Here is a 14509-nt window from a genome sequence, read left to right as displayed (position 1 = left end):
AGCATCTTCAAAAGTGTGATTGAAATTAACCTCGAGCCTAGTATGTTAAAATTCATGCATACTTGACCAGCCAGGGTTGTTGCAATAGTCCAACTGGAGGCATGTTCAGATTTCAAGACTGCAAGCCCATTTCTCTTCCCATGGAGCCAAGGATGAAGTTATCCATGCATGATGGCAGTGAACCGTATAAATGGATGTCTTGTCTACTTATAAGATACTAGGCTAGACATTCAGTTTGCAATGTTGCGGTTGAGCAGGTTTATGCGCAGCCCAAGGACACTACATTGATAGGTAATCGGCATACGTACGTGCGTGCGTACGGTACGTATGTACGTATGTATGTATGTATGTATGCATGCATGCATGCATGCATGCACATACGTAGGTGTGTACATGTGTGTGTGTGTGTGTGTGTGTGTGTGTGTGTGTGTGTAAGAGAGAGAGAGAGAGAGAGAGTGTGTGTGTGTGTGTGTGAGAGAGAGAGAGAGTGCAGCCTCTGCTGTTCAGCCTCACCAAGGATCCCGTAAAGCCTCCCTTTTTGTCCGTACACCTGTACCGTCGCCGTACGGTTTTCGTACGACCGTACGAACAGCTAGGTTAGGTCTGGCTTACCTCCGCGCAGTTCCATACCTGTCTCCATCGCCGTACTTTTTTCTCACAACCACCTTCCGTACGTCCGTACAGCCCCGTCCGCATTTCCGTACAGTCCAATCTTTTCCGTGCCCCGTCTGCATCTCCGTACAGTCCAGTCTTTTTCCATACAGCCCCATATGTATCTCCGTACAGTCCAGTCTTGCCCGTACAATCCAGTACCTTTTCCGTACAGTCCTGAGTCTTGCTCCTGTACTTTTCCGTACAGTCTTGTGTCTCGCTTGTTTTGATTCTATACTTCTCCGTACAGTCCCTCTTGCCTTGTCGTATCTCAATCATGGCTTCAGGTTCAGATGTTTGTACATATGCTCGAAAAGAAAGACCCGCAGATGCTAAGCGCCGCCCTTCACAACCTGCAACACAAGATGATGAACTTACCATGGAAGCTCAATACGTGTTTGATACCCTTAAGGATGACTTTCAGCAGTCACGACAGGAATGGGGCAAACCAGTTCCAGAGGTCACGTACAAATTGAAATTGCCATCCCTCGTGAATCCTCTCAGGAAGTTATCTCAAACCGCGGTTATAATTTTCTTTCCAGGGAAAATCCCAGCAGCCAGTGATGTCGCACAATGGATTAAGTCCATCCTTGGAGGATGCTTTGTAGAGGGAGTATATTTTTCATCTAGAGGCTTTTATGAGGTGCATTTATCAGATGCTTTGTGCAAGCAGAGGCTACGTGAGCTCTCTCCCCTCTTTTACGGGAAGCAGATGGTACATGCTATGCCCTGGTCCCCAAACAAGGATTATCAAAGCCTTATATGACATCATTGTCCTGTATGGGTTGAGGTTGTTAACTTCTCGGACTATATGCGAAATATTGTTTGTTTGCAAGAGCATAATCAACACTCTAAGGTTGGTCATCATGATTATTTTGGCGGTTATGATATATATTATGCTGGTACCACTACCTACTCAAGTGTATGCATAATGGTTAGACATGAGCTGGAGCCTCAGTTAGCCTTCAATGACAGCAGTGGCAGATGGATGGTCATACAATGTAATGTCAATGGTGATATACTTGAGTTTGCATCAGTCTATGCCTCCCACACCTCTGCCATGAGGGCTTCTTTATGGGATTCTTTAACCAAATATCCATGGAGATCTAATGCATTCATCTGTGGAGATTTTAATAATTCCCCTCTGCCAAGAGATAACACCACTTCAAGATCTCATATGCTATCATTGGAAAGGCAGAAATGGGATAGCATGCTTCTTTCTGTGCAGGCTGAAGATTTATGGCTACTTCTCCAAGGGTCAGTGCCCGGATATACTTTTCATCATAATGCACTTACTAAATACTGGGCAAGGCTTGACAGATAGTATTTGTTTTACCCACAACAATATGCAGATTTTAGCCCTCATCTCCTCATAGATTTCTCATTGGCCTTGTCAGATCATGCCCCATTATGGATGAATCTGCACCTTGAGGCTTCTTCAGCCGACTCCATGGATTCAGCAATATGCTAATTCTCTGTGGCATATAAGGAAGCCCCTCTCATGGTGGCGGAAGAATCTCAGGATATTATGGAAGTGTAAAATGCCATTGAAACAAAGACTTTTTCTTTGGAGATGTATGACAGGTACATTGTCAGTGGGGGTCACACTTGCTAAACGTCGCATTGCACCATCCACATGCTTAAGATGTCAGGCTTCTTCAGAGACTGTTATTCATTTGCTTTGGCACTACCCGTGTACTAAGATCCTCCTCAAGAGAATTTCAGTTTATCTTCGGATCCGTTTCCCAAGTCACAGATTTGGGAAACATTTCTCACTCTTTGGCAGATGTATGAAGTCCTTGTCTCAACACTCACTATTTCTCTCTTGGGTGCGATATTGGCTCTTTGGACAATCTGGAGTGAGCATAATTTGGCATACTTGGGTCGGCAGATTCACAAGTCATTTGAATCTTTCCGAGCCTCATTGCGGCAATCCTTATATGATGCCTGCCATGAGGGTGATATGGATGCTTCTTGCATACAGCTTTTCTTTTTATGCTTCTGAACTTTGGGATGCTCTCCATTTTGGAGACCTCCCATCATGTAAATTTATGATCATATAAATATATGCACTGGATATTACCAAAAAAAAAAGTGTGTGTGTGTGTGTGTGTACACAAATGTAAATGTACATGTTCACACACGCACACATGCCCACACACACACACATTGATAGATAGATAGATATTTATGTATATGTATATGTATATGTATGTAGATATACATACATACATACATGCAATTTTGATTCCTTCAAGAGAATCTCAACTCCAATGAAACCTTCATCGTAACTTTACAAAATGCAACATGAGTGCGCCACCATTTTACAAGGAAGCTCGATAACATACATTCAATACAATGATCTTCAAATGCTTTGCCCAAATCTAGGAATAAAGTACATGATGGCCATCTATACCTAGACGCTGTGTTCTTGAGTTGCTCTTTCCGTAGAATAGCAAGGCAATGGAAAGGTAAACTAAACAATAGGGGAAAGCACTCCAATCATGTACAACTTCAGCTCTGTCAGTAGAATATGGGAAAGCAATCAAAAGGTAAATTAAACAATAGACTGCTTCCACAAAAATCACCAACCACAACGTTTCTTGGGTGTAGTACATCCAAGATGGTTATGTCTTGTACAAGTAATATGCGCGAGAGAACAAGAGCCCCCCAATTGTTCTTCTCATCACAAAAATTTATGACTAGTACCGAGCGATCACTCCAAAAAAAAACAAGCATGTGAATAACAAAAACAAGATTTCTTATTTGCTTTTTTTGAAATGAGAAACATAAAGTGAAAATCTTCAACACAAGGTCATCTAGGAAAGAAACTCTGACCGCGCGAATCTTTAATAGAAGTTCATGTGGAGAAGAAACTCTATCACCCCGCTTGCTGCGGGTAAGACTATCACACTTGTCTATAAGCAGTTTACAGTATTCTTCAACCTGGAATGTTGTCATTTCCACTGGTACCCAATATTCCTTTGGATAAATACTTTCAGAATCATGCTCATATTCATAGACAATGTACTTGTCCACTCTTGACTTCAATTTTGCAATCAAATCCACATCTTCATCTGCTGGTTGCTCCCATGTTCCATGAGCATCATTGGCATTTGACAGAATTGAAAGGAGCTGATGATAGTCATCTGCTGTACTCTGCAACAACAAAAGAATCAGTCCTTCCTTCAAAAATGAAGAAACTTGAGAAACCCTTTAAAGCACCAAATATAGTTTTAACAACCTTTAAAGGCTCACTAAAAAGGAGCAAGCGATAAACTGTATCAAGTTGTCGCAAATTTTTGCTGGTTTTGCTCCCTTTGAGTCGCTGACATTCGTCAACTACCAAAGCTTCCAATTTCAGTCCCTTGTAGTACTCCACATCCTGACACAAAGACCACATTGCATCAGTCTAATAATGTTATTAAAATATGATGGCATGAAATTGTAAAATGGCTCAGCACATCTGCCTAGATGGAGTCAAGTAATGATGTGCAGATTCGTTGCAAATAGTTAGCAACACAGCTGCATCTGGAAGCAGGATTCTTGAAAACAGATAAGGACTTTCACATCATTGCCTCCAACACAACTACAACAACCACCACACTTCCACACCAAAACCACCTACTATGATAGCAGATGAGTGTCACCTGCCACTGCCCCTGGGGAACCTATACCCCTACCCCTACCCTTACCCCTCCCAACATATTACATGTTACTCCTTACAATGCAAGCATCCTCAGATATTTTCCACCACCACTATGACCATGACCACTGTCATCTTGTACCACCATCTTTTGAGCCACAATACAAACAATGTTTCTATATAGGTGCCACCACCATAGGCCCCTCACAATTCAGCCAGGCATAGATATTACAGCTGTCCTTCGACCCATAGGATAGCACACAAACACACGTACACTTATCCTATCCACAACTAATGGTAGATCCATAGACAAGGCACCGAATCTCAAGAAACGCCCCTTCAAAGTTACAGTGAGTTACTTTGGGAGAAAACCATAACAAGGTCTATGATGGCATTCTGACTCTACACCCCATGCAATCTCAAAGGCTAAAGTCTAACATGGTTCAGAGGTTGAACTAAGCACTCTGATGGCTTCATGTTCAAACATGACCAAAGGTTCAAGTCTAAGCATAGATGCATGACAAGCTCACATGTCTAGGGAACGAATGCACCAGCATCCTAGAACTAGGCCAAATATGGGAGAACAACCAATACATAATAAACCCATGGCTTCTAGCTGGGTACAAACAATGGAGCCATTAATGAAACATGACACACAAATACACTCAATTTGTTATGGTGATTTCTCGGGGGCTACCCAAAGGTAGAGTACCAACACACACACAAGCAATCGGTGTCTATCTCTTCAACAAGTGAGAAACCAGAAACTCTAGTATTAAAAGGCTTCTCCTCAAGTACAGTGGATGGTCCATCCAAATCTTCATCTTCATCACTGTTTCTTGTACTACAAAGTTTGCATGCTCTTTTTATTGTTCCTTTGCTATCATTTTGATAGCACCTGTACTCTATGTGTCCAAGCTTCTTGCAGCACTTGAATGGTTTTCTGTTCTTCTTTAATTTGTTCTTTGAGAAGACTACCTTCTCAATCTCCAAGGTACCTCCATCTTGCTCTGTAATATGACGGTCCATATCAATGAGAATAGCCACCATATCATTATATCCCATCTAGCGGGAAACCTAAGCACTACAAGCCCTTCATTGTATTTTAAGACGCTCTCAATGTTTGAACAAGACTACAACTTGATCATCTTCATCAACCTTGCTTTGGTGGCAGCCAAATGTTGAAGAAGAGATGCGAGTGTGCTAAGGTGATCACTGCCTTCTTTCATCTTCAAATTGAAAAGCCTTTGTTCAAGAAAGGAATTAGAAACATGACATATTGACTTGCATGCCTGCCAGGAACCTCCAGATTGATCCGTTTTCATCCACGGCCAGTTGTTGGGTCTGGTGTTGCGTCCTAACTCTGGACAGCAGAGAGTTTGCTTCCAAAATTCCCTATCAAACAATTTGCATGGAGAGTCGCCTTCTTTTGTCTGTCAGCTAGAGTATCCCTAGGAGGGCAGCAAAAGTTTGGCAATAGTCACAGCCTATAAGAGTTGTGTGGTTGAGATGGTAGAATGCGGGAAGGCGTATCGGCAGTTGAAGGTGCAACTTTCCAAAGCACCTATCTTGATCCCTCCAAATTGGGAGAAGACTTTCCATGTGTTCATGGATGTCTCGGATTGAGTGATTGGAAGTGTTCTAATGCAGCAAGATGACGCAGGGTGGTTCCGACCAGTCTATTATGCAAGTCGCAGACTATCACTGGTAGAGCAGAATTACTCAGTGACATAACGTAAAGGCCTGGGGATTTTCTCTGTGAAGAAGTTCCACCACTACGTGTTGGGGTGCCGTTTTACGTAGGCGGATCGGTTTTTGGAAAAGTTTTATAATAAGCACACCTTGTTTCCTGGATTACCTGATCTTCCCTCATTTGAGCCTATGGTGATCCAACGGCCAGCTACACAAGAAGAACGCTGGCAATAGCAATTGCCAGAGGGTGCGTGGATTGAGGAGGTTCTGCCTACTGAACAGTGGCCTGAGCATCAGTCGGTGGATTGGTCAAGGCCACATCGTTTGTAGTGGTTGATGAATATGGAGCAGGATCGGAGGTTGAAGTTGTGGTTGCGGAGGAGGCAGCAAGAAACTATTGATGCAAGTTCGAGTGGAGCAGAACCAGCAAAGCAGTTGCAATTGGAGTGCCATGAACGCAGTGATGCGGGACCGAGCAAGGTTGGGGTAACTGATGCACCTATTCAGTGCATTTCCTGTTCGGATGAAGAGTAGAGATCTGGCGATGGCTTTTGGGTGGCCTCACAAGATAAATAGCAACCGGAGTGCAATGTGCTATTGCACAAGCAAGCGATGACAGCCTAGGACGTTCAAATAGGCATTAATAACTGATGACAGTTTGATGTTTTCTTTTCAAAACACATCCCAACAATATATCGTGGATAAGAGTATTTGATGACTTTTTTTTTTGCAAAGAAAGGAAACTTCTATTAATGCTTGAGAATCCCCATAGAAATCAGCAACCAAAATTGGGCTGATATGGTAAGTACAAAGAAGAAAAAAACCCCCTTGGTGGCCTGTCGGCAATCCCAGCTAGCTATCTAGGGCCTGTCCGGGACAGGGGCTACGGGACAGGGGCTAACAGCCAAGATGGTGGCATGTACATCCAACGGATATCTCGAGCCGAAAATGTGTAAAAGATGCCTACAAGCCAAGCTCATGAGTCGGGCACACCCTGCTCAGAATTGGCGCGCAGAGTGAAGATGATGCCTTGCCAAATGGCCACTTGAGTAGCCGCCGGTGGGACCTGTTGCCCTCCCATCACCTGACTGCAACGAGCAACCCAGATGTTCTAGGCAGTGATACTAGCCACTGTCTCCCAGACACTGTCCTCCAACAAAGGCGGCGACAAAGACAGCAGGGGGTGCGGCACAGCGGGGCTGCCTCAAGAAACTCAATCCGAAAGATTTGCTCACCATGGATCCTGTATGCTGCATCTGGAAGGATCACTGTCTGCCAGGCCACTCTAACCCTAGTGTTCCAAAGCCCGCCCAGAGAAAGTTTTGCACCAATCTTCTGAGCTGTCCCATGCATCCCCTATGAAAACACTAGCAAGAAGCAATGTACCAAGAAGCAGTTGATCTAATCTCCCGAGGGCTCACAAAAGATGGCCAGAGCCCCCCTGACCGCCTCCAGTATCGCCGCTGAGCCCTCCACAAACAATGTTGTGTCATCTACGAGCTCCGCATCCAGAAGCACCTCATGCTGGATCGGGAGCCGCATGCCTGAAAGGCCCGTGAACTGAGAGCATAGAAAAGCCACTAAAAACATGTGCTCTTGGACCAAGAGGAGGTCAACTGACCTTCCTATCACTGCTCTCTGTAACTCCTGGCGAAGAATCAAATACTGAGGTTGATTGCGTGCACGATCGTGAAGCTAATGCACGTTCCAGCTCACCATTGTCCAGCTCATGGTAAAGATGTGGAAGAGAACAAAGCTCGCCTATGTTCGGGAGCTTGTTCCAGGAAACAAGACTTCTGCAATTCTGAAGGGGACTTGGAGGGGGAGTAGTCCATGTCTGAGCGCCTACCAACCAGAGACGCCACCAGCTCGACACCCACCTTCCTAGCCCACTGCATCATGAATGAAAAATCAGCCCCAACGCCTCCGCACACTGTAGAGACCAGTGTTGAAGAGGAGGTTGTGCGTTTCAGTGTTGGAGAGACCTTGCATCAATAACATCCAAGCATGTTGAAGATCACTTGGATGGTCATTCTTGGTGTATCAGCCACATGGATATGTGCACCTAGCTTGCCAAAAGAATGCAAGCTAGGTGGGCTGTAAGTGCAGTCCAAGAAAACAAAATATGAGCCTAGCTTCTAGGCTGTGCTCTCCCCTAGAATGTGAAGTAACCGACGCTCAATCTATTGCTTGCGACACTGATGCAATCTGAGGGATGAGCTTTCCATACGAGTACACACTGCTGCGTTAACCGGAGGCCAAGAGCTTTTTGGAGCTGTCTCAAGTCGGATGACACTGGGGGGCTGTTCCTTGTACATACAACAAACCAGGCAGCGAGGAAGGAGGGCTATGAGCCGCCTTCCACTTTCCAATTCCCGAGGAGGCCTCAAGGGGGGCCTCACCACTCCCTTGCAGGTATACAACTTGCAAAGGGGCTGGGGGCCACCAACCCTTAGTTGCTTGAGCTGCCTACCAAGCTGAGCGCCCGTGGCTCTGCTCGACGTAACAAAGCCTAGACGGACACTGATGACAAAGGCGAGTTGTTGGTGTGAGGCTCACGAGCAACGTGGAAGTCAAGGAGCGAGGGCTGAGTTGCAGCCGCCAAAGCTAACTGCTTGTCACGAGGACGTGAAAAGTGATGTAAAGTATCTTCGTAACTCAACCTACGCTTAACCCAAGGTTAACCATGGTTAAGTGTTGTAATGGTTTGGCCGTGAGGGACTGGCTAGAGGAAGTGCACACTTCCTAGAAGTTCCTAAGGGCAAAGTCTAGGTGCACCACTAGGTCCTAGGGGCAAGGCAAAGGCTTTAAATGAGGGGTCTAAAAGTTGGGCCCAAGGACAACCAACGTTGTCCTTGGTATGGGGGTTAGGACTTTAATGAAGGGGCAAATGGCAAGGAGGAGATGCCATTTGTCATGCATGTGTATGCAACCTTCCATCTCTCTCCCCTCACTCTCCCAAAGGTGTTGGACGTTTTCAGTTGTTCTTGTGCAGTTTTTGAGCTGTTTGAGCTGTTTCAAGCCTGTTTTCAGCCGTTTTAACTCTGTTTTGACTGTTCCAAGGCTAGTACACACTTCTAGGAAGTGCCAGAAGTCATTTCTGAACTCTCTGAAAATTTTCGTACGGACATGTTCTGCTGCCTCCAGCAGGTGCCCGAGGTTGTCTTTTGCTGTGCTTGACCTTTGTGCACATGTTTTTGGCTGCGTGGTGGCTTCTGGAGCTGTTTTGGACCAGTGCAAGCTGCATGAGGAACTTTCCCCGCTGCTTTTGGCACCTTCTCTTAGGAGGACTCAGGCACAGATCCCGAGGCAATCGTTTCAGGGTAGATCTATGAACCATCTTTCCTCTACAACTCTTTCTTGTTCACCCTCCGCTCTCTACCTTCACTTCTCTCTTCTCCTGATTGCTGAAAGACACCTGCACCTTGCGGGGAGCCTGGACAGAGGATAGGTGCGAGGAAGGAGCTCGCCCCTCTGCCACAGACAGCGGGAGTTGGTTCCAGGTTCGGTTTTTCCTTGTTCTTTCTTGCTTTACAGCTTTTTGCAGTGCATGCATGTCGTGTGCAGTCCTTTCAGGACTCCAACAGGTTCTAGGAAGCACCCAAAGGCAAGGGTGATCCTGTGGAAGGCCTAAGGACAGTGTGGATGCATGTGATAGCCTTGAGGCTGCCTTGAGCTCAGTTTGCCAGTGGTTTGGATGCCTGAATGCCTCTAAGTTGTGTCAGATCAGAAGTGAATGCCTGAGTATGCCTTGCCAGTGGGAATTCTAGTGGTGCACTGGGATTAGATGCCTTGAAGACAAGTAGAGGATTGGCAGAGAGGAACAGTGCAGGGTTGAACCCTTGTTGTAAAGCATTTCCATTCAGAAGCATTAAATAAATACTGTAAGGGGTGCCAAGGCATTTGGGGCCAGTGGGTGCACTATGTACTGTTTTCATTGAGCAGGGGCATTCTAGCCTCACCTTTGTTGTTGTTGAAGCTTGTTTCTAAGTTGTGCTAAGTGATTTAAGTGACTGAAGCTCGCATTGTGGCTATTTATGAAGTTTATGATTGAGTAGAAGAGGATCACTGCCCTTTTGTTTATCCAAGGCCGGTTTCCCTGCTACTGAAGCCCCCAGCAGGTTGAAAGACTCGCAGAGTGGGCGGGAAGACGTAGTGATGACAAAACTCAATGTACGTGAGGGCGTGGGTGGTGAGGCGATGACGAGGGAAAGGAGATGCACGTCGACGAAGCTCTGGCGGGGGGAAGGAAGGCAAGGCGAGCAAGCGAGCAAGAGATGCACGCTTCCGTTTCACCCAATCAATCTAGGAAACCATCACATTGTAAGTCATTCTTCTTCAATAATCTTGGATGACTTCTTCCAAGCAGCAGTTGACCAGAACTTGAAAGAGATGCACAGATCTGAGGTTAGTTCATTTTTGTTCCGAATAGCAAGAAAAAGAGCACATCATAGCTCCTTTAAAACAGGTCGGCCTGCTATGGAGTTATTCGGCTAATAGCATATGTTCCAGATCTATGTCGACGTGTTGATTCTACTCCAGAAACGACGAGGACAGATATTCTAGACCAACTCTTAAATGGGCTCCATAAAATAATCTGACGAAGAAGAGTATCAAGTATTTGCTTGTTACGTATCTCGAGGAAACACGAGCTCTTAAATGGACTCCATAAAATAATTTGACGAAGAAGAGCATCAGGTATTTGCTTGTTATGTATCTCAGGGAAACATAAGCTTAGATGCCGAACCACTGAACTTGTGAAGGAGTTTTAGTCTTGTAGAATCACACAACCAAAACCAGACTTCATGATAGTAGCAAAAGTAGACATAAAGGCATATCTAGCATTAAAAATACCTCCACATCCATAGGCAGCAAATCTATATTTGAGTAAAGTGACAAATTTAAATGGGAGTATGGCACTGTCTTGTAGCAGCACTTTCTTCAGAATCAACGACATAAGCTGTGCGATGCTTGTGAGGAGAGATGGAAGGCTACAAAGGGCAGGTCTACAAAGGAACGGAAGAAGGAAGTAGACAGATCTGTAGGGATGTCACCAACAGTAAGTCGTCATTAAAAAAGAGGCGCGGCTCCAAGAGACGCAGGTGTAGGGGCAACGCTTCCATCTTTGGAGACGGGTTGCTCCACCACAAGATTTATCAAGAAAGGGGCGACGATAGGCAAGGGTGAAACAACAAGCATCTAGGGAGAAAGTCGAGCTCAGAACTGAAGAGGCTGAAGAAATGCTCTTAAACCATGTTGGATTACATGGTTCATAGAAGAAGTTAATAAACCAATTCCAAATTGAGTACATGCTTATATAGGCTCTAAGCCTTCTCTTATGACCCATAGGATACCACTCACACACACACGCGCGCGCACACGATAGTGAAAAATGGCACACTTATCATACCCACACCTAAATTGAGTATCCATGTGCTTTCTAAGTAAGGAAAATATATTGCATCATTGTAGAGAGCGGTACATAAGTATAAATGGTTCCTTTAGTTTTTTATGTTTAACTAATTCATTCATTTGGTCGTTCTTTCTTTCATTCATACAAGAGAGAGAGAGAGAGATCTTATTCTTGTTTTTTGGTCTATTTTGTTTCTTTGATTTGTTTGTTTATTTTTGCTTAGTCACCTTCTTCCTTCTTCTTTATTTCTTGTTATCTTTCCCTTTTGTTTAATTGACGTAATTTAACAAGCACTGGGTTTGCCCAAGAGACACCGCGAGCCTTTAGAAACCCAGTATAGCTGCTTATGCGTGGGCATTGATGACAACTTAAGCATTGCTTTGCTTGCTAGGTATGTCTACCTTTTGCTTTTCACAAAAAATTTGTTAGCTCATTTTTCTTCTCTTTGATTTTCTCTTAAAATATTCATTGTAGAATTTTGGACTTTCGAACAACAAATTCTGAATTTGTACGATTGGATATCTTCTAGTCTTACAAAGGTATATCATTCTCAGCCATAGCTTGAAGCATTGAAAGATGTCATATTTATTTCAACGGATCCACCCATGAAAATTTGGAGAAAGAATCAATGAAGGTACCAAAAATATAGATGCTGTCCCAAAGATGGTGTATGTTGGGATTCGGAGCCTTGTCTACGAATCGGCTGTTCAGCTCTCCGCTTTTGTTTTCAGCTTATGTTCAATCATTCTAAACATGCCTAAGGCCGATACAAAGTGCACACTAGATGCAATGGCTGAGAATGAGTCCGGATGCAAAGTGCAGACTTTGAGAACACACCAGATTAGTTTATTGTTTGTGTGTGTGTTTTTTTTGGGGGGGAGGGGGAGGGGGGGGTAGGGCCCTGGGATATATATGTGTCAAATGACTATGAGTTTTGGGGAGAGAGAGAGAGCAAGAGAGAGTGAGCTGAGAGCTGAAAGCTTGAAAGCTTAGTTGCAATAGAAGAGTATAAGAGTACAACTGAAAGAGTGAGAGATAAGGTTTTGTCCTAGTGACAACACCTTAGTAGTCACTAACCATAGTTAGTGAACTAACTGCGGTTAGGGGAAAAAACCTCTTAAAGAGGAAAAAGTGCCCCTAACTAGGTTATTAAATTACATTGTCACTGCTGAATTATATCTATAATTCTAACACCCCCTTGCAGTGCCAATGTTATGTACAAGACTGATCAATCACCAAACAGATAGAAGTTCAGGGCACTGCGAAATGCCTCAAACTTTTCACGTGGTAGTGCTTTGGTGAAAATAGTGTGGACACAAAGATCATACCGATCTCTCCTACATGCAACTTCTCTCTGACGTAGTGATAGTGAACCTCAATGTGTTTCGTGCGAGCATGAAACACTAGATTCTTTGCCACTGCAATGGCACTCTCACTATCAGTGAGAATTGGAGAAGGACCCTCCAAAGACAGATGAAGATCAGCAAATAGATGTCGCAGCCAGACACATTCAACTGTTGCTGTGAAAGCTGCCCTGTACTCAGCTTCACATGATGAGGTAGCCATTGTAGATTGTTTCTTGCTCAGCCAAGAAATGCAAGATTTACCCAAAAAGAAACAATTGCCACTAGTGGACTGCCTAGTGTCATAATCACCAGCCCAATCTGAATCACTGTAGGCATGCATCTGCAAGTCACCCCCCCTGGGAAATAACAAGCCAAAAGACTTCGTGCCCTGCAAATAACGGAAGATGCGCTTAACTGCCTACCAATGCATAGTTTTTAGGCTGTGCATATACCTGCTCACCTGAGATACTGCAAACTCAATATCAGGTCTAGTGTTGCGGAGATATATGAGGCATCCAACAGCCTGACTGTAAGATGTGGCATCAACTGATTCTCCTGCATCATCCATTGTGAGTTTCAGCCCCGGCTCCATGGGAGTGGCTATGGGCTTACAATCATGCATGTTAAATCTGTCCAAGAGTTTCTGCACATACTTGGACTGAGACATAACAGTGCCACGTCTCTCTTGAGAGAACTAAATCCCCAAATAAAAGTGAAGCAGCCCCAAATCTGACATGTTGGTCTGCAAATCAGCTTTGAAATCTGCGATATTATCTTCATTGGACCCTGTGAGCAGTAAGTCATCGACATAAAGAAGGATGACTAAAATTTCCCCCCCATCCATCTTGATGTAGAGGGTGCTCTCAGTAGGACTATTGTGCAGCCCCTTGCTGGTCAAAAAGGCATGAATCTTGGCATCCCATGCACGAGGGACCTGTTTCAGCCCATACAAAGCTTTGTTTAGCTTGCATACCTGAAGTGCATTTGCTGTAATTTCAAAGCATGGAGGTTGTTTGACATAAACCTCTTCCAGCAAGTCTCCATTTGAGAAGGCTGTTTTTATGTCCAACTGATGAACATTCCACTCAAAATGTGCAGCCATTGCAATAACAGATCGGATGGTGGTCATCCGGGATGTAGGAGCAAATGTCTCCTCATAATCTATGCCCTTTTTCTGAGCATAGCCTTTAGCAACCAGCCTTGCCTTGTATCTATCAATGGAGCCATCTGGCTTCCGTTTCACCTTGAAAACCCATCGTGTACCAATGGCATGTTTACCTGGTGGCAAGTCTATGACATCCCAAGTCTGATTTTTCTTAATGGACTGCAACTCATCGTGCATGGCATTCATCCAATGCACATTGTCCTTTGCTTCTTCGAATGTTGCAGGCTCCTCCTCATCGAGAAGAGTACTTGCATATGCTGATTCCACTGAATTAGCACCTTCCATGTGCCTTGCTGCACTGCGAGTCCTGCCAGGTAATGGAGCATCAATCTTACTCTCTCTGAGAGTCTGTAACAGCCAGTTTAGGACTGTTTTTGCTGCATGTATGTCTGCAATTTCTTGCTGAACCACCTGTTCCACTGCCTGTGGAGGTGGCAAGACATCTTGTGGCTGAACTGGAGCATCGGGAGGTGGCTGTAAATTCTGATTTGCATCAGAAATATCAGCAGGGGAACCCAAAGCAATGGGTAGTAACCCCTCAAAAACATCCTCTGAAGAAAAAGGCATATGAAATTCAGCTTGAGTGTGAGCTGAAT

The 14509-nt window shown here is 44.6% G+C and overlaps 1 protein-coding gene across 1 annotated transcript in view; it reads right to left on the bottom strand.

Moving 5' to 3' along the window:
- The window catches only part of LOC147887091 (uncharacterized), a 91467-nt gene that overhangs the window by 27839 nt on the left and 49119 nt on the right, over positions 1-14509 (bottom strand). The window contains exons 12-13 of the mRNA XM_087394042.1: positions 3896-4036; positions 3490-3810 (exon numbers count right to left, since the gene is read on the bottom strand). Of these exons, the coding sequence (XP_087250168.1) occupies positions 3490-3810; positions 3896-4036 (462 nt within the window). The remainder of the gene's footprint in view (positions 1-3489; positions 3811-3895; positions 4037-14509) is intronic.

The sequence above is a fragment of the Dipteris shenzhenensis genome, chromosome 23, assembly GCF_047967505.1.
Source record: "Dipteris shenzhenensis isolate YYH24624 ecotype China chromosome 23, Dip_SZ_1.0, whole genome shotgun sequence".
NCBI lineage: Eukaryota > Viridiplantae > Streptophyta > Polypodiopsida > Gleicheniales > Dipteridaceae > Dipteris > Dipteris shenzhenensis.
This window is presented reverse-complemented; position numbering and strand designations above follow the sequence as displayed.